This window comes from Triticum urartu, chromosome 1 (assembly GCF_003073215.2).
Source record: "Triticum urartu cultivar G1812 chromosome 1, Tu2.1, whole genome shotgun sequence".
Lineage (NCBI taxonomy): Eukaryota > Viridiplantae > Streptophyta > Magnoliopsida > Poales > Poaceae > Triticum > Triticum urartu.
This window is the reverse complement of record NC_053022.1, coordinates 281,823,710-281,842,206: the sequence shown is the minus strand read 5'-3', so window position 1 is coordinate 281,842,206 and position 18,497 is coordinate 281,823,710. Positions and strand designations below refer to the sequence as shown.

Sequence of the window (18,497 nt, the reverse complement as noted above, 5' to 3'; positions counted from 1 at the left end):
TTATGCCATATGAGTCCACTATACCTTCCTATATGCGGTATCTACCTGTCGTTCCAAGTAAATTTGTATGTGCCAAACTCTAAACCTTCAAATAAACATATTGTTTTGTATGCTCGAATAGCTCATGTATCAACTAGGGTTGTCCGTATCCATGTTAGGCGGGTTATTCTCAAGAGGAGTGGACTCCGCTCCTCACTCACGAGAAAATGGCTGGTCACCGGGATGCCCAGTCCCATGCTTTATGCAAATCAAATCAAAATAATTGCAAACAAAACTCTCCCTGGGACTCTTGTTAGTTGGAGGCACTCGTTGTTTCGAGCAAGCCATGGATTGATGCTTGTTGGTGGAGGGGGAGTATAAACTTTACCATTCTGTTTGGGAACTGCCTATAATGTGTGTAGCATGGAAGATATCGCCATCTCTTGCTTGTTATGTTGACAATGAAAGTATACCGCTTAAAATATTATTCATCTCTATTTAAAAACCGAGCTCTGGCACCTCTACAAATCCTTGTTTCCCTCTGCGAAGGGCCTATCTATTTACTTTTATGTTGAGTCATCCTCCTCTTATTAAAAAGCACCGGTTGGAGAGCACCGCTGTCATTTGCATTCATTACTGTTAGTTTACATTGAGTATGACTTGACTGGATCTCTTTTACCATGAATTACAATGTCTAGTGAGTCCTTGATCTTTAAAGGTGCTCTGCATTTATGTTTTGCGGTCTCAGAAAGGGCTAGCGAGATACCATCTTGTTATATCATATTATGATTGTTTTGAGAAAGTGTTGTCATCCAAGATTTATTATTATTGCTCGCTAGTTGATTATGCCATTGATATGAGTAAACATGAGACCTAAGTGTTATTGTGAATATGGTTAGCTTATAATCTTTGCTGAAAACTTGAATGATGGCTTTACATATTTACAACAACAAGAGCAAACAGAGTTTGTAAAAGTTTTTCTTTATCACTTTCAGTTTATCAGCTGAATTGCTTGAGGACAAGCAAAGGTTTAAGCTTGGGGGAGTTGATATGTCTCCGTCGTATCTACTTTTCCAAACACTTTTGCCCTTGTTTTGGACTCTAACTTGCATGATTTGAATGGAACTAACCCGGACTGACGCTGTTTTCAGCATAATTGACATGGTGTTATTTATGTGCAGAAACAAAAGTTCTCGGGATGACCTGAAACTCCACGGAGCATATTTTTGGAAATAATAAAAAATATTGGCAAAAGATCAAGGCCAGGGGGCCCACACCCTAGCCACGAGTGTGGGGGCGCGCCCCCCTACCTCGTGGGCCCCCTGGAGCTCCTCCGACCTCAACTCCAACTCTATATATTCGTGTTCGGAGAGAAAAAAATCAGAGAGAAGGATTCATCGCGTTATACGATACGGAGCCGCCGCCAAGCCCTAAAACCTCTCGGGATGGCTCATCTGGAGTCCGTAAGAGGCTCCGGAGAGGGGAATCCGTCGCCATCGTCATCATCAACCATCCTCCATCACCAATTTCATGATGCTCGCCGCCGTGCGTGAGTAATTCCATCGTAGGCTTGCTGGACGGTGATGAGTTGGATGAGATTTATCATGTAATCGAGTTAGTTTTGTTAGGGTTTGATCCCTAGTATCCACTATGTTCTGAGATTGATGTTGCTATGACTTTGCTATGCTTAATGCATGTCACTAGGGCCCAAATGCCATGATTTCAGATCTGAACCTATTATGTTTTCATCAATAGATGAGAGTTCTTGATCCTATCTTGCAAGTCTATAGTCACCTACTATGTGTTATGATCCGGTAACCCTGAAGTGACAATAATCGGGACCACTCCCGGTGATGACCGTAGTTTGAGGAGTTCATGTATTCATTATGTGTTAATGCTTTGGTCCTGTACTCTATTAAAAGGAGGCCTTAATATCCCTTAGTTTCCACTAGGACCCCGTTGCCACGGGAGGGTAGGACAAAAGATGTCATGCAAGTTCTTTTTCATAAGCACGTATGACTATATTCGGAATACATGCCTACATTACATTGATGAATTGGAGCTAGTTCTGTGTCACCCTAGGTTATGACTGTTACATGATGAACCACATTCGGCATAATTCTCTATCACCGATCCATTGCCTACGAGATTTCCATATATTGTTCTTCGCTTATTTACTTTTCCGTTGCTATTGTTACAATCACTACAAAATACAAAAAACATTACTTTTGCTACCATTATCTTTTGCCACCGTTACCACTACTATCATATTACCTTGCTACTAAATACCTTGCTGCAGATATTAAGTTTCCAGGTGTGGTTGAATTGACAACTCAGCTGCTAATACTTGAGAGTATTCTTTGGCTCCCCTTGTGTCGAATCAATAAATTTGGGTTGAATACTCTACCCTCGAAAACTATTGCGACCCCCTATACTTGTGGGTTATCAATAAGTACAAGGCTCGGGTAAGAGATAACCGAGGCACGTGGAGACGATGATGTATCCCGAAATTCACACCCTTGCGGATGCAAATCTCCGTTTGGAGCGGTGTGGAGGCACAATGCTCCCCAAGAAGCCACTAGGGCCACAGTAATCTCCTCACGCCCTCGCACAATGCAAGATGTTGTGATTCCACTAAGGGACCCTTGAGGGCGGTCACCGAACCCGTACAAATGGCAACCGTTGGGGGCGGTCACCGAACCCGTACACTTTGGCAACCCTTGGGGGCAGTCACCGATACCCGTCAAATTGCTCAGGGTGATCTCCACAACCTAATTGGAGGCCCCGACGCTTTCCCGGAGCTTTACACCACAATGATTGAGCTCCGAAGCACCACCAATCGTCTAGGGCGCCCAAGCACCCAAGAGGAACAAGCTCAAGGGTACCAAGCACCCAAGAGTAATAAGCTTCTCAACTTGTAACTTCCACGTATCACCGTGGAGAACTCAAACCTATGCACCAAATGCAATGGCAAGGGCGCACGGAATGCCCAAGTCCCTCACTCTCAAATCCCACCAAAGCAATGAAAGCTATGGAGGAAAATGAGAGGAAGAACAAGAAGGAGAACACCAAGAACTCAAAGATCTAGATCCAAGGGGTTCCCCTCACATAGAGGATAAAGTGATTGGTGGAAGTGTGGATCTAGATCTCCTCTCTCTTTTCCCCCCAAAACAAGCAACAATCCCCCCCCCAAAACAAGCAAGAATCCATGGAGGGATTGAGAGATAGCAAGCTCGAAGAAGGTCAACAATGGGGGAAGAACACGAGATCAAAGGATAAGGTTCAATGGGGAAGAAGACCCCCTTTTTATAGGAACCCCAAAATCGAACCATTATGTGCCCAGCCCGCACACAAGTGGTACTACCGCTCAGAGGAGCGGTACTACCGCCCGGGCGGTAGTGCACATAGAGACATGCAATGGTGCGAGACCACGAGCCGGTAGTGCCGCTGGAGCGGTACTACCGCTGGGGTTGCAGCTCAGGACTGCCTCCTTAGTGCCCTGAGCTGCAACCCCAGTGGTAGTATCGCTCTGAGCTGCAACCCCAGCGGTAGTACCGCTCCAGCGGCACTGGGGTTGCAGCTCAGGGCACCAAGGGTACTACCGCTTGATTCACTCTTTGACTTAGTCTTGATCAACCTTGAATCTTTTTAACTCTCTTCATTAGGATGATGTCTTGAAGGAACACACGAATGTTCAAACAATCTTCTTCTTCAAGACATGCTTGCAATAAGCTCAAGTCTCACATGACCAATATTTGAATAAATCCTTGAATAGCACCTTGGCCAACACATAAACTCTTTGAAACCAACAAATGGACTTCAAGAAAAAGCCTATGGACAAATCCTTCAAATGTAACTCAAGGCAACCATTAGTCCATAGAGAATGTCATCAATTACCAAAACCTAACATGGGGGCACCGCATGTTCTTTCAGTATCCCAATTATTTTCACCTAGGGTCTACGGTTCGAAACAATAACAAGTGCATATAACTAGCAGATAGGATCAAGAACTCAAATATATTCATGGAAACATAAAGGGTTCAGATTTGAAATCATGGCACTCAGGCCCTAGTGACAAGCATTAAGCATAGCAAAGTCATAGCAACATCAATCTTAGAACATAGTGGATACTAGGAATCAAGCCCTAACAAATTGACTCGATTACATGACAAATCCCATCCATCTCCATCACCGTCCAACAAGCCTACGAAGGAATTACTCACTCCCGGTGGTGAGCATCATGGAATTGTTGATGGAGAATGGTTGATGATGACGGTGACGACGAATCCCCCTCTCCGGGGCCCCGAACGGACTCCAGATCAGCCCTCCCGATGAAGAACGTGAGGTGACGGCGCCTTCATATCCTAAAACGCGATAACTCTTTCTCTAAAAAAATTTCTCCACGAGACGGAACTTATAGGACCAGAGGTAGGGTAAACGGAGGCTTAAGAGTCAGCCATTATGGTGCGCCCTAGGGGGCGCGCCACCTAAGCTTGTGGCCCTGTCCTGGCCCCCCTCCAGTAGATATTTTCGTTGATATTTTTAATTAATTCCAAAATAATTCTTCGTAAATTTTCAACCAAATCTGAGAACTTTATTTCTGCACAAAAACTACACCATGGTAGTTCTGTTGAATACAGCGTCAGACCGGGTTAGTTTAATTCAAATCATGCAAATTAGAATCTGAAACAAGAGGATAAGTGTTTGGAAAAGTAGATACATTGGAGACGTATCACTTCTCCTTTTGTGCCCTTCTCTTTGGCAGAGCCGTCTTCATATCTTTAAAAAAATGTCTTCTGTCTTGCCTCCTCTTCATATCTTTAATTTTTTGTCTTATGTCTTGCCTCCTCTGCCTTTCCAAAAGCAAACTCATTAAAATTTTGTCTTTCTCACTTCTCTGTTATGTCTGCATCCTCACTAACAAACAAATTGTAACACCCTCGATGCAGCTATATCTCCCACGTGTCGAAGCACGACTTAGAGACATAACCGCATTGAAAGCAATGTCGCAAGTGAGGTAATCTTCACACACCCCATGTAATACATAAGGGAAAGAGATACATAGTTGGCTTACAATCGCCACTTCACACAATACATGAATAACGCATTACATCATCCAGATACAATCAAGGTCCGACTACGGAACCAAAATAAAAGAAGACTACCCCAAATGCTACACAGATCCCCGATCGTCCCAACTGGGCTCCACTACTGATCAACTGGAACGAAACAACACAAAGGACAAGATCTTCATCGAGCTCCTCCTGAGCTTGGTTGCGTCACCTGCTCGGCAACATCGGCACCTGCAAACTGGTTTTGGAAGTATTTGTGAGTCACGGGGACTCAGCAATCTCACACCCTCGCGATCAAGACTATTTAAGCTTATGGGTAAGGTAAAAGGTATGAGGTGGAGCTGCAGCAAGCGACTAGCATATTTGGTGGCTAATAACGCAAATGAGAGCGAGAAGAGGAGGCAAAAGCACGGTCGAACAACTATGATCAAGAAGTGATCCTAGAACAACCTACGTCAAGCATAACTCCAACACCGTGTTCACTTCCCGGACTCCGCCGAGAAGAGACCATCACGGTTACACACACGGTAGATGTATTTTAATTAAGGTCAACTTTAGGTTTTCTACAACCGGACATTAACAAATTCCCATTTGCCCATAACCGCGGGCACGGCTTTCGAAAGTTCAAATCCCTGCAGGGGTGTCCCAACTTAGCCCATCACAAGCTCTCACTGTCAACGAAGGATATTCCTTCTCCCAGGAAGACCCGATCAGACTCGGAATCCTGGTTACAAGACATTTCGACAATGGTAAAACAAGACCAGCAAAGCCACCCGAATGTGCCAACAAATCCCGATAGGAGCTGCACATATCTCGTTCTCAGGGCACACCGGATTGTCCAAACTTCCGGTAGGCCAGCCCAGAGTTGCCCCTGGTGGCCACCGGCGGCTGACAGGTTGGACCAACACTCAGAGGAGCACTGGCCCGGGGGTTTAAATAAAGATGACCCTTGAGTCTGCAGAACCCAAGGGAAAGAAAAGGCTAGGTTGCAAAAGGTAAAACCAAGGTTGGGCCTTGCTGGAGGAGTTTTATTCAAGGCGAACTGTCAAGGGGTTCCCATTATAACCCAACCGCGTAAGGAACGCAAAATCCAGGAACATAACACTGATATGACGGAAACTAGGGCGGCAAGAGTGGAACAAAACACCAGGCATAAGGCCGAGCCTTCCACCCTTTACCAAGTATATAGATGCATTAATTAAATAAGAGATATTGTGATATCCCAACAAAATATCCATGTTCCAACAAGGAACAAACTCCAATCTTCACCTGCAACTAACAACGCTATAAGAGGGGTTGAGCAAAGCGGTAACATAGCCAAACAACGGTTTGCTACGACAAGGTGGGTTAGAGGCTTGGTTCAACAATATGGGAGGCATGATAATCAAGTGGTAGGTATCGCAGCATAGGCATAGCAAAAGAGCGAGCAATTAGCAAGCAAAGATAGAAGTGATTTCGAGGGTATGGTCATCTTGCCTGAAATCCCGCAAGGAAAAAGAACGATTCCATGAAGAAGACAAACGGACATAGTCGAATGGGTCCTCACAAACGCGACGTAACGGAACCAACCCGAAGAAGCAACATCGGAAAGAAGCACACAACATAGTAAACAACCAACACACGAACATGGTATGATATGCGGGATGCGGTATGCGATGCATATGCATGATTTGGACCTGAATGATTGAACCTGGCCTCAACTTGGAAATCCAAGAGTGCCACTGGAAAGAGGAGTTGATTTCGGTTGAAATCGATATAAAGATCACTGGAATCTGATGCACGGTTTGGAAATGGCAAGCAAAACAAATATGGCACCGGTCTGCGATAATCAGCAAGTGACCAACTAAATGCAACAAGTTAAATATGCTACAGCACTCAAACATGACAACAAAATACATGGCAGGGATCCACTCATGATGCTTGACAAACGATGAACACTGAGCTACGGCTAATTCATCCATTAACAGGTTCAAACAAGCATGGAAAAAGTGCAAGTGACAACAGGTTTCAGACAGTGAAATTAACACAAGTCTGGAATTTATCATCAGGGAGCAATCTTTACAGCATGATAACTATATGCTACAGGAACTTAACATGGCAAAGCAAGGCATGGCATGAAGCTACTCAAAGCACTTAACAAAAGTCCCTTAGTGACCTTAAGCCAAAAGGGATCAGAAAGTACAATTGCAAGCATGTGAACATAGCAAAAACATAAACAGATTCAGACTTAGTGAAAAACTGGAGCATGCAAAACAGTTAACAAGTAGGCATGTTTACGAGCTCGATGCACTCACTACGAGGCATTGCATGACAAAGTAAGCATACACCCATCAAGAAGACATGGCATAGAATCTAGGGATGGCAAGAACAACAACATAGCATGCACGGATCAACAACAACAAGCTTGGCAAAATTGCTAAACATGTTAACAATCTACCAGGAACATTTTATAGCAAAAGTAGAGCTCGATTGACTCAAGCTAGGGTAATCCATAAATGCAAACAAAGACATGGATGGATAGAGCACCACAATGTTAACAAAACATCCTTACTGATCATCCTCAAAAGAGGCACGGATCACTAGGAAACAACATGAACATATGGCATAACAACAAAATCAGGACAAGGACTTAGTGAAATTCTAAGTACCTGAAATCAGCATTACCGATTACGCTACTTTGCATGCTTGTGCTAGTCACCACAAAGATCAAAAAAATACATGGCATACACCCCTGTAAAGATGGCATGGCAGACAACAAAACACATGTAGAGCTCAGGATCATATCATGCACACATTAATCATGGCAAAAATGACAAGATGCCATTTGCTGAAACAGATCTGACAAATTCATCACATAGCCCTCTTCCAACATTATTTCGGGCATCAAGATGAGCTCAAAAGAAAATGATGCAATGAGATGAAATGATGTACTCGTCGAGACGAACATTTTGATATGATATACGCACGAATCGGTGCTACGGATGCAGAGTTATGGCATGATGAATATTGCAAAATAAATCTGAGAGATGGGGAGAAAGTCAACCAATCCGGATCTAGGGTTTGCACGCGGATCGAGGCGGCGGCGGATCTCGCCGGAACAGGGGCTGTTGGAGCTCGCGTTCGCCGAAGAAGAGGCTGATCCGGGGCGCGCCGGCGACGAGGAGGCGCCGGACGTCGGCGGAGGTCGGCGCCGGGGCGGCGGAGGTGGCCGGCGTCGGGTGCGGCGACGAGGCGGAGCGGCGGCCGGCTTCGGCGCGCTGGCCGGAGAAGCTTGGCGCGGCGGCGGGGCGGAGCTGGCCGGAGACGATGCGGGCGACGCGTGGCAGCTTCGGCGATGGTGAGGCGCGGTGGCGCGCTGCGCCCGAGGCGGCGAGGGCGTACGGCAGCGGGGGAAGCCGGTGGCGAGGCAGGCGGAAACGCCGGCGAGCAGGCGGCGGCGGAGCTTCGTCGGCGGAGGCGGGCGGCGCGCGGTGGCCGACGCTGAAGGCGGGCGGCGGCGCGGGGCTCGGGCGCCCGCGGGTGGCGGCGGCGGCGTCCCGGGCCGGGAGGGCCCGATCCGGGCTCCGGCGGGCCGCGGAGGCGGGGGAGGCGCGGCTGCCACTTGACGTTCTCCGATTTGCTGCGGGGCGGTGGCGGACATGTCCGTCGGCGGGAAAATTTGTCCGGTGGCACGGAGAGGAGAGATCTAGGGTTTGTACCGCGGAATTTTCGGGGGAGGCCACATATTTATAGGTAGAGGGAGCTAGGAGAGTCCAAATGAGGTGCGGTTTGCGGCCACGCGATCGTGATCGAACGACTGATATGAAGGGGGGGTTTAGGTGGGTGTTGGGCCACTTTGGAAGGGTGTTGGGCTGCAACACACACGAGGCCTTTTCGGTCCCTCGGTTAACCGTTGGAGTATCAAACGAAGTCCAAATGATACGAAACTTGACAAGCGGTCTACCGGTAGTAAACCAAGGCCGCATGACAAGTCTCGGTCCAATCCGAAAACGTTTAATACCCGCACACGAAAAAAGGTAGAAAGGGACACCGGGTGACATAGGAGCGCCAGATTGCAAATCGGACAACGGGGAAAATGTTCAGATGCATGAGACGAACACGTATGCAAATGAAATGCACATGATGACATGATATGACATGCATGACAAGCAAGAAATGACAAGGCAAACAATAGTGAATAACTGGAAGACACCTGGCACATCGGTCTCGGGGCGTCACACAAATCCTCATACTCATCCTATGATTGAAAACCCTTTTCTGCCTTCTATTTCTACCTCTTCTCTTCATATCCTTTTCTCGAATTTTTGGTCTCAACATAAATATCAAACTCCTCATCATCACTCGAGTTATAGGCAAGATGCTCATTGTATATCTGTTGAACTTTTTCACCAGCATCACTATACTCTTCATCTGAGAGCAAATGACACTAATCTTAACCATTCACTTGTGTTAACTGAATTTCTTTCTCTCCATATGGATTCTCAGCAAACCTTGAATGCTAATCCTGACTAGCCACTACATGCACCTACGCATTATTAAGACCAACAGCATAATTCTTATGAGCAGAACCAACAGCGTCAGGAGGAGGTGCAAAAGCAATTGGAGCAGGATCAACAGGAATTGGAGCAGAGTCAACATTAATTGGAGCAGGAGCAACATCAATTGGAGCTTGATCATCAGCAACTGCTCCATGCTCAACAAGAACTACTCCATGGTCAACATCAGCTAGAGTTGGTTCAGTAAACCAGCCAGGCCTCCTATAACAATGCAATTCAACACTTTGTCATGCATTGTATTCTTCAACCATGTTCTCAATTGTACTCCCTCCGTTCCTAAATATAAGTTTTTTTAGAGATTTCAATATGGACTATATACGGAGCAAAATGAGTGAATCTACATTCCAGACTATGTCTATATACATCCGTATCTAGTCCATATTGGAATCTCTAAAAAGACTTATATTTAGGAACGGGGGAAGTAGTTTGATATGTTAGTTCAATCATGCTCATCCTCCTATTAGTTGGGTTCAACATTTTTTAATTTGCTTCTATAGTAAATAAAATCATTTCTGCTTTAACCCTAGTTGCACCAATTCATCCTTCAAGTTATCAAAAGTAAATGTGTCTAGATGCCAAGGCCCAGGAGAGGTTGAATAGTTGATTGAATGTGTACAAGGAACCTAACCAACCACCACTGATCCATCTGAAAAGACAAAATAATAGTACCTTACTAACTGAATTTTTGAACACGTGAAACTGAACTTTCGCAGAGATAACTGAACTTTGACCTAAATAACTGAATTTTTATGACACCTTAATTGAAATTTGGCAATAATTGCAAGTCTTAGTGGTACAATCCTAAACCTTAACTTTTCATATATTCCAAATTCTTCCGTTTGTGCCAACAATCCTTAGCCCTAACTCTTCAAAGGCATGCCTTTATCTATGCTTAAACCGCAAATTTAGCAAAAAAATATCATTCTTCTTACAAACAAACTTCTGGACGGCGGCACCATACATAGAGCCATCTAGGACAGCCTACCGAGCACAGCCATCACACTGGCATGGAGTAGATCCAACGCATTGACATGGAGATGGACTATATGAAACAAGGAGGAGGCGGATCTTACCTCTGGAGATGGACATGGACATGGAGAAGGAGGAAAGCTTACCTCTGAAAGGCAACACCGCCTGCTCCGTCGTCGTGATCGGCTCGACGCCAACTTCGTTGAAAAAGGAAAGTAGCGGGCCTGGGAAAGGAAAGAGAAGGGAGCACAATAACATAGAGGCAAAAAACACTGGTGGTACATCAAGTTGCATAGGATGACCACTTTGGTGCCTAAAGTTGAAAAATACATGAAACTAGTGCTCAAACTTGTCTCACGGTGCAAATACGGTGCAAAATCCGTTTGTAGACGAAGCTGGCACCTACGTGGCGTACCAGCATGGCACCTGGCCCACTGTTACGACTAGATTATCGCATTTTTGTGAAAACCGCCCTGAATTAATACTAAATTTGGTATAAAAATTCCTAGAACAGCACTATCCATCTCTATAACATGGGGTCCCACATGTGAATGAACTTCTGCGCTCCTGCCAACTGCGCTAGCCACTACGCTAGAGAACATTTCGTGTTGAAACAATATCGAGCTTAATGTTGTATAACTGAACACCCTCGTGGGGCATAAATGGACATAGTCAGTGCGGCCTATTTTCGATATGTTAGATATTTCCTCTTCTTTAGACATAAAAAAATGTAAATTATTATTTTATAAAATATTCATACCACTAAAATAATATAAATTATTTGAGGAACTACTATGCTGTCACACAAGGCTCGTACTTATTTTTTCCATGCAAAATTTTAATATTATTTTCGTTTAAAAGAGTCTTAAAGCATCAACACATACTATACATAAATATATTTGATTGAAAGCATGAGCATTTTTTAAATTATATGAACGTTTATTTACATGTTAAAAATTCAAATTTTCGTTAATATATTTTTTAGATACATGAAAACTTTTTATACTAATATTTTTATAAATCATTATATTATTTTATTTATATGAATATTTTAAAAATAGTACTACATGAATAGTTCCCAAAATTACGTGATCATTTTCTAAAGTAAGTTATTTCATTACTAGGTATATTAAGTACTGCACACGAATATTCTAACTTATTTATATTACTGTTATCATAATTTACATATGTTTTGGAACTAATTCAGGGGTTTCTTTCACAAAAATGTGATGCCCCGGTCAGTGACAGTGGGCTAGGTGACATGGTGGCACCCCGGGCGCCGACTACGTTTACAAACGGATTTCACACTGTATTTACACCGCGAGGCAAGTTTGAGCACTAGTTTTATGTATTTTTCAATTTTGGACACTAAAGTGATCATCCTATGCAACTTGATGTACCATCAGTGTATTTGACTCAATAACATACCGAAAGAAGAATGACCAGGCGCGGCCCTTTCTCCGCCACGCGAAGAGGGCGCGACAACCTGGTGCGGCCAAACCAGTTTGGCGCGTCCAGACCTCGTGGGCACAAACACAGGCCCCGTTGGGTGCACCGGAGTTTAACCGGTTCATGATTAAAAAAACAGAAACAAAACCAATGGCCAAAAAACTGAGTTCATGGCATGCCAAATCGACAGCAAATTGGGATAGAAGTAAAATTGAGGGTAATTTGTATCATACTAGGGCAAAATGAGGAACAAATCTTTAAACTAAAGGTAAAAATATGACCAAATGTCGATTTGGGGGTAATTTTTGTGACAAGCATCAATCTTGGGGATAAAAAATGTGAAAGAAATATTTAAATTAGGGAAAAAAATGTGAACAAATGACGATTTGGGGGTAATTTCTGTCACAAGCGTTTCCTGATTTTCTACTATTCTCTCTTCAGCGTCTATCGGTGTTGTATTTGCTAGCTCTATCGGTTAAGAAAGAGACAAGAGGGGGAACAGACAGAACTTCAGAAGCACCACATTCTTCAGGTATACATTCCTTGGTGGTTTGAGGCCACTATCCCTAGCTAAACCTCATTTCCCCAAAATATGTTTACAGTTGAATCTTCTTACAATAAGCACCAAATCTGTTTACTAACGCCGCTTCAACAAATGGACGGGAAGCACCTAACTGAAGCTCAACAAGAAAAAGGTTTATTTCCTAACCAGGCTAGAGAACAAACATTAACTTACGATTACAGTATCTGTGGAGACAACAAAAGGAGAGAGGGCTTGAGCTCAGCCTTCCGGATACTTGCCATATCCTGAGAAACATTCTATCTTCACGTGGATAGTAGGACTGGGAATTCTACTCCTGGAGCAGCAATACTGAATCACGAATTTGGAGGGAGCAACTGAGCCTTCGCTTCTTGGCTCCTGAGCTGCAGATGCTGACGATGCCAAAGAAACTCGGACCAAAGGATTACGTCGAGTCCTGTGAACCTGCTTCTGGTAGCCACAATTTCTTCCGGATTATGAGTATCATTTCATTCTCCTCAGATTCCGGACTGGACTCACCATCCACAACGGTTACTGCCTCCCAGTGAAGTGCATTGAGATACTTCTTGATGAATACAATGATAGGGGCCTTGTCTCTCACGATGATAAAACCAGTTGGCCTGAGTATACGATCCATTTCAAGGAGCAGATCTTCAGCACTGCAACCTCTTTTCTCAAGGTCGGTGAAGACTGTCCACGCATGTAGAAGATCATATGTTCGAGGATAAGTAGAGAATGCCTCACACCTGCAAACAAATTATTGTATTTGAATACAGCTGCCTAACAAACCGGCCAGCAACGGTACAAACTGCATATAATTCTGCAGGGAGAAAGCTGCAGTAATTGAAAATAAACATTTGCAAAGAAATCATGGACACTACACTCTGATCCAGAAAAATGGTTTTTTTATTCAACAATATATTCTCCATTTCCGTAGTATCTTGGAAAGTGATTCTATTTCTTGAAAACCTAGAGAAGGGCTTCCGGCTTCGAGCTCTACGGCTTTATTGTCATTTCACTGTAAGCGCACAAGAATACAACGAATGGAACTGCTGAACTGCGACATACAAGGTGTACTGTTGCAGCTTAAAAAAATTAAGACACTAAAGGAAAAAAGGCAAAGGGTTAAACTACCATCGCATCAAGCTAACCAATTTGTTTTGATAGCAACAACATATTCTGAGATGAAAGCTTGGCAAGTAGCATAATAGACCTACTGATCTCACAATGTTTACTTTCCTCGAACTTACTGAGGTGACACAATGCAATACCAGGGGTAAATTCTAGCAAGGAATATTTCCTGCCAAAGCAATGAGGGTTTTATCCTTAATGTTCTAATGGCACATGAGAAGCTCAACCAATGATTAAGAAGGTTGGTAGCAGTACTGTTTCCATCATAAAACCCTATTAATGCCTTGCAGATACGAGGATCAAAATCTCCTTCTATGTACTAAAATCTAACAAAACCATAGTCCTAATGTGAATTGAAGCATACCAGTCGTGTGTAGAGCCTATGAGCCCTCTGTCATAGATTATCTTAAGAGTGTTTGGTCCATCATGGGACACAGCATTCATCACCCATACATCCTTTTCCTTGAGAGCAGCAGCAAATGATCCAAAGTTTGCTTTCATGTCCATGATGTTTCTAATACTCTCTGGTTTTACCTTTGGGCGCAATAAATTCCAATAATTGTCTACTCTTTGCTGCCACATTTCCTGCATGGAGACATTTCATCTAAGATCCTTGAAGGATTATTTGGACATAATTGAAGTTATGAAGACATAATATGATCAACTTACCGTATCTTTTTCAAATGTGTCAGCTGTAACATACAAATCTGCAAGACGAGGAGGTGGGGTTGTTAATCGAGCAGGCCAAGGAGCCAATCCACTTCCCCCATCCCTGTGCATTTCTGCAAATATTAAATCAATTGTCACTTCACTTGAGATGTAAATTAGCTGCAAAATGTCGTGAGGAAAAAGGAAGAAAAGAAATGGTATATATCTCCATGTTTTTACTGCTGACAGAGTACAGGGATGATTCGATCGTTTCAAGACTAATGACCATAAACCATCCTACCTGTTAGCATAACCAAACCTCCATGAAACCACAAATTAACACAAATGCTACTTTGGTTATTACTTTAATTCCCAAATTCCAACATTCCTGGGAAGCATGGTGAGAGGGACAAAGAGGAAACAACCCAAACTGAAGATCCTTTGTTTACCAGTACTGACAAGTGTGTGTGTGTGTGCTTATGTGTGTGCGCACACTTTTTTTAGATAAAACAAAACGGAAAGATGCATCCTTGCAGCACACAGTGACTATAAATCATAGCTAATGTTTCCTGTCACTCAAATTCTTTTCCAACAACAGTAATCTAACGTGCAGCAAACAACACCCATGGAACAATTCACAAGCCGACCAGTTTGAAGTACCACAAGCACTAGAGAAGGAAGATGACAATATATCAAGTATTCAGCCAGTAGATAAGCAATAAAAAGTAAAAAAAACTACAACTGGAATAGGATAAATACGCACGTTCTGGATATGGAGTAATGCAAGCTTCCATTGTCACTCCCCATACTGAATCTGGATCATCACCACTTTTGCATAGAGGTGGATTTGTACCACGCGGCCGGCTCCTGTAGCAATCATTGTTCAGAGGCTTGACCCAAATAACTGTCTGGTTTTTTTTCTCTGCAATTTTCCAGCACATCCTTTCTGCAAGGGAACTCATTTCTTTCCAGATTCTACGGTCCTCCTCATCCTGTGCGTATGCCTCAGGAGATGAATAAGCAAAATAACCTCCAGGCCTGAGTAATCTGTCCAGTTCAAGCATAAGAATTCCATCTCTCTGAAGCCAATCAATCCTGCAACGAGAACAGTGGGCTAATTCGAACGATCTACTGGGGTATGGAAGCCTTTTTGTTCCCAAAACACCAAGATAAGCAGGGATCCCCCTTTCAAGAGCAAATTGGATCTGGTTCTGATGTACATCGTTTGGTGCCAAAGACATCGCTATGACATTCGATGAAAGAAGATATCCTCCAAAACTAGCCACTCCGCAGCCCACATCAAGTACAGTACGAAGCATTCCCTCATTGTTTATAATGTTATCTTTGAAGTTTAGCATCTGTCAGATAGTAGAAGAAATGAATCACAAAGTGAAGCTTACAGTCAAAAAAAGTGAAGCTTCACAGGGCATGGTGCTCAAATATGTGTAGCGTATCTTTAGCAGAGCATTACTGTGAAGAAGCTAAAACATACTTACATTTGCAATGCTTGATATATATTTGTCAGCTCCATGATGAAAATGTGTTCCGCCACCTGGAAACTTAATTTTTTCGCCTGCATCAATCATCCAGTTCTGGTCTGACTTCTCTTTTGCAAGGTGAGTGTGAGGAATATTTGCTTTCCACACTATATCGCGACTTTTTGGCCATTTTATGGGAACCTGCAAAACTAATGTGGCTTAGCACGAATCAAATTAAACAGAACTATCTCACACAAGTACAAATTTGATAGGTCAGGAGAAGGTAACAAGATTGTCCAGCTACAGAGCAGGCAAAATTCTAACCATGATCAAACCTAAATCTACATGCGGAAGACAGCTTGACCACATAATGTATAATCACCAAAATTAAGTGGTTCAGCTTGAAGATATATGTTGAGATGGTGAGTATAGGAACCCAACTCCAGCAACTTTGTAGCTTGGAGACGTTATCAAAGTAAGGCAAGGAGAAGACAAGAAAAAACAAAGAAAGGATAATCTAGTGACCTTATAGCCATGTGGCGGTGGAATCAGGCAATTAAATCGCCTCTCAGGAGGAGGGCAATGCCGCTCATAATGCTCCATCAAGTTTAGATCCAGCTTCAACCTCATCTGATATATCAAATTCCTATCCAAGCAGGGGATCAGCTCAGAATGCCGATCATCGCATACCTTCGGAGCAAAGCAAAAGAAAAAACCTTTAGAATTATCATCATATATGTATGTATAGACTGTTAACAACCAACTGGTTGCTGGTCCTGAACTCACCGGGAAGCTCTTGAGCTTAACGTCATTTACATCGCCAGTCCCAAAAATCGACTCCTCTGAGCCATCGTCGCCATCTCCATCGCTGCCCCACCCAAGCGAGCGAGAAAACTTGGTGCCATACTCTAGTGCCGCGCTCCCAGCCTGCCCATTGGAGCCCGAGAAATAGAGGAAGAGGAGGCAGAGGCACACGACCATGACGCAGAAGAGCACGACGGGCCTCTTGCTCTGCCCCCCGTCATTTCTCCCCCTCATTTCGGAGGATACCAGATCCTAGCAGTAGTAGTACCCTACTGCCCCCCTAGTATAGACTGTCCTCAAGATTCATGAAGGACCACAAAAAATCCTAGTTCTGTTGGGCGCACGGATCTGCAGAAAGCAAAAACAAGCCATGAGACCAACAATAAGATGGTATAACAAAGTAGCAGCAAGCCGCAGTACAGTTCAAGCAACCGAACCAAAATTGAGATATGCACTGGAAGGGGGGACGAGACGAAGCTGGAAGCCTGCTAAGAAGAGAAACCCTTGGGACAAATTAAATGCTCGCACCGAAGCCCGTATAAGTATGCAAACGGGCGGCGGTGGTAAAGAGTGAAGTGGGGGGCGGATCACAAAGAGGCAAGATGAGCACTAGTGGTACTTTAAACAAAGCTCCCCTTTTTCCGAGCTATTTGACTGGCAGGTTGCTTCCGATCTGCGGCGTGGTCTCGATTCCAGTCCCACGAAGCGGGCTTGGAATTCGGCTCGCCAGCACGGAAGCTCTCTGCGCAGTTGGATTAGGCAGCCGAGCATACGGCGGTAAGAAGAGCTTCGGTTTGACCCAGCGGAGACGACTGAGACAGCGACGGGCACTGCGGCCTGGCTGCGGAGGAGTGGCTGCTGGCTGAGTGCGTCCGGCGCGAGGCCAGCAGCGGATTAAAAATCCCCAGGGTTTGCAGCGACGACTACGAAGCAGCTAAAGACGAACCAACCAAATCCTAACAGACGGGACAACAGAAACGAACCAGCACAAAAACCCCAACACGCACGCACAGCGCGCGAATCCCACCAGACGCGAGAAACCCACGCCGCGCCCGCCGCTCCCTCCCTTTCGCGTGGGGCATCGCAGCCAGATCGCACCGCCGGGCGGCAGCGACATGGACGGCTGGACCGAGGGGGGGAGGGGGTAAGGGGGGGGGGGGGGGGTAGCAACGCACCGTGCGGATCCCGTGCGCGGGCGGCGGGCGGGCGGGCGGGGGAGTGCCGCCGCGGGCCGGGCGCTCGTCGCCTCCGTTGGCTGGCTGGGGCGGGGCGGGGGTGAGGAGGGCCAGCGGAAGGCCTCGATTTGCGGGGCGGAGCGTGGGAGGGGGTGAGAGGCGGGCAGCGAACGCGGAGAGAGAGGGGGCAGGTCTGCACTCTTGGTGGCGCGTGTTAATGAAACCAGCAACAACAAGATCCGCGAGATGATTAGCGAGCAGGGTTGCAGATTAAACTAACACGCCGCGGTACACGGGACGCTGTTAAGCGGAGGGAATGTCCCTCCCGTGCCGAGATGCGCGAGAGCGAGACGGATAATAATTGTTATTCTTTTTTTTGACGGTTTTTTTCCGGGGAAAAAATGTTATTCTGGTATTCTAGTACTGTGTGAATTTTGAATTTGCTAACCACATGTCCCAGGTGGTTAGTATTCTAGTACTAGTAGTAGTAGATTAGTAGTAGTACTGTGGGGGTCATTTTTATAAGACGATTAACGTTGGGGATTTAGAGGGGAGATCTCTGTCGGCGCCGACCCAATGGGAGGGAGGGGAAGGGATATATCATTATTATTTTCTCTCTTCCTTCGCTGTCCTGCTGCTGGTGCTGCAGTGCTGATGCGCGTATGGCCAATCAATCAGCTTTGTCACGTGAGTCT

General features: G+C 44.9%; 1 protein-coding gene across 2 annotated transcripts; it reads right to left on the bottom strand.

Annotated features, from left to right (window-relative positions):
* Positions 1-12,534: 12,534 nt before the first annotated feature.
* LOC125507836 (probable methyltransferase PMT3) lies at positions 12,535-17,991 on the bottom strand. Of its 2 annotated transcripts, none has more exons than XM_048672352.1 (8): positions 17,803-17,991; positions 16,610-16,975; positions 16,349-16,513; positions 15,842-16,024; positions 15,109-15,703; positions 14,367-14,479; positions 14,062-14,282; positions 12,535-13,312 (listed from the first exon to the last, which is right to left on the bottom strand). In XM_048672352.1, the coding sequence occupies exons 2-8, from the start codon at positions 16,859-16,861 to the stop codon at positions 12,991-12,993; spliced, it is 1,851 nt and encodes a 616-aa protein (XP_048528309.1). In that variant the 5' UTR covers positions 16,862-16,975; positions 17,803-17,991; the 3' UTR covers positions 12,535-12,990. The 2 variants fall into 2 exon arrangements, with proteins under 2 accessions (XP_048528309.1, XP_048528319.1); XM_048672362.1 differs by lacking the exon at positions 17,803-17,991 and adding an exon at positions 17,065-17,470.
* Positions 17,992-18,497: the final 506 nt, after the last annotated feature.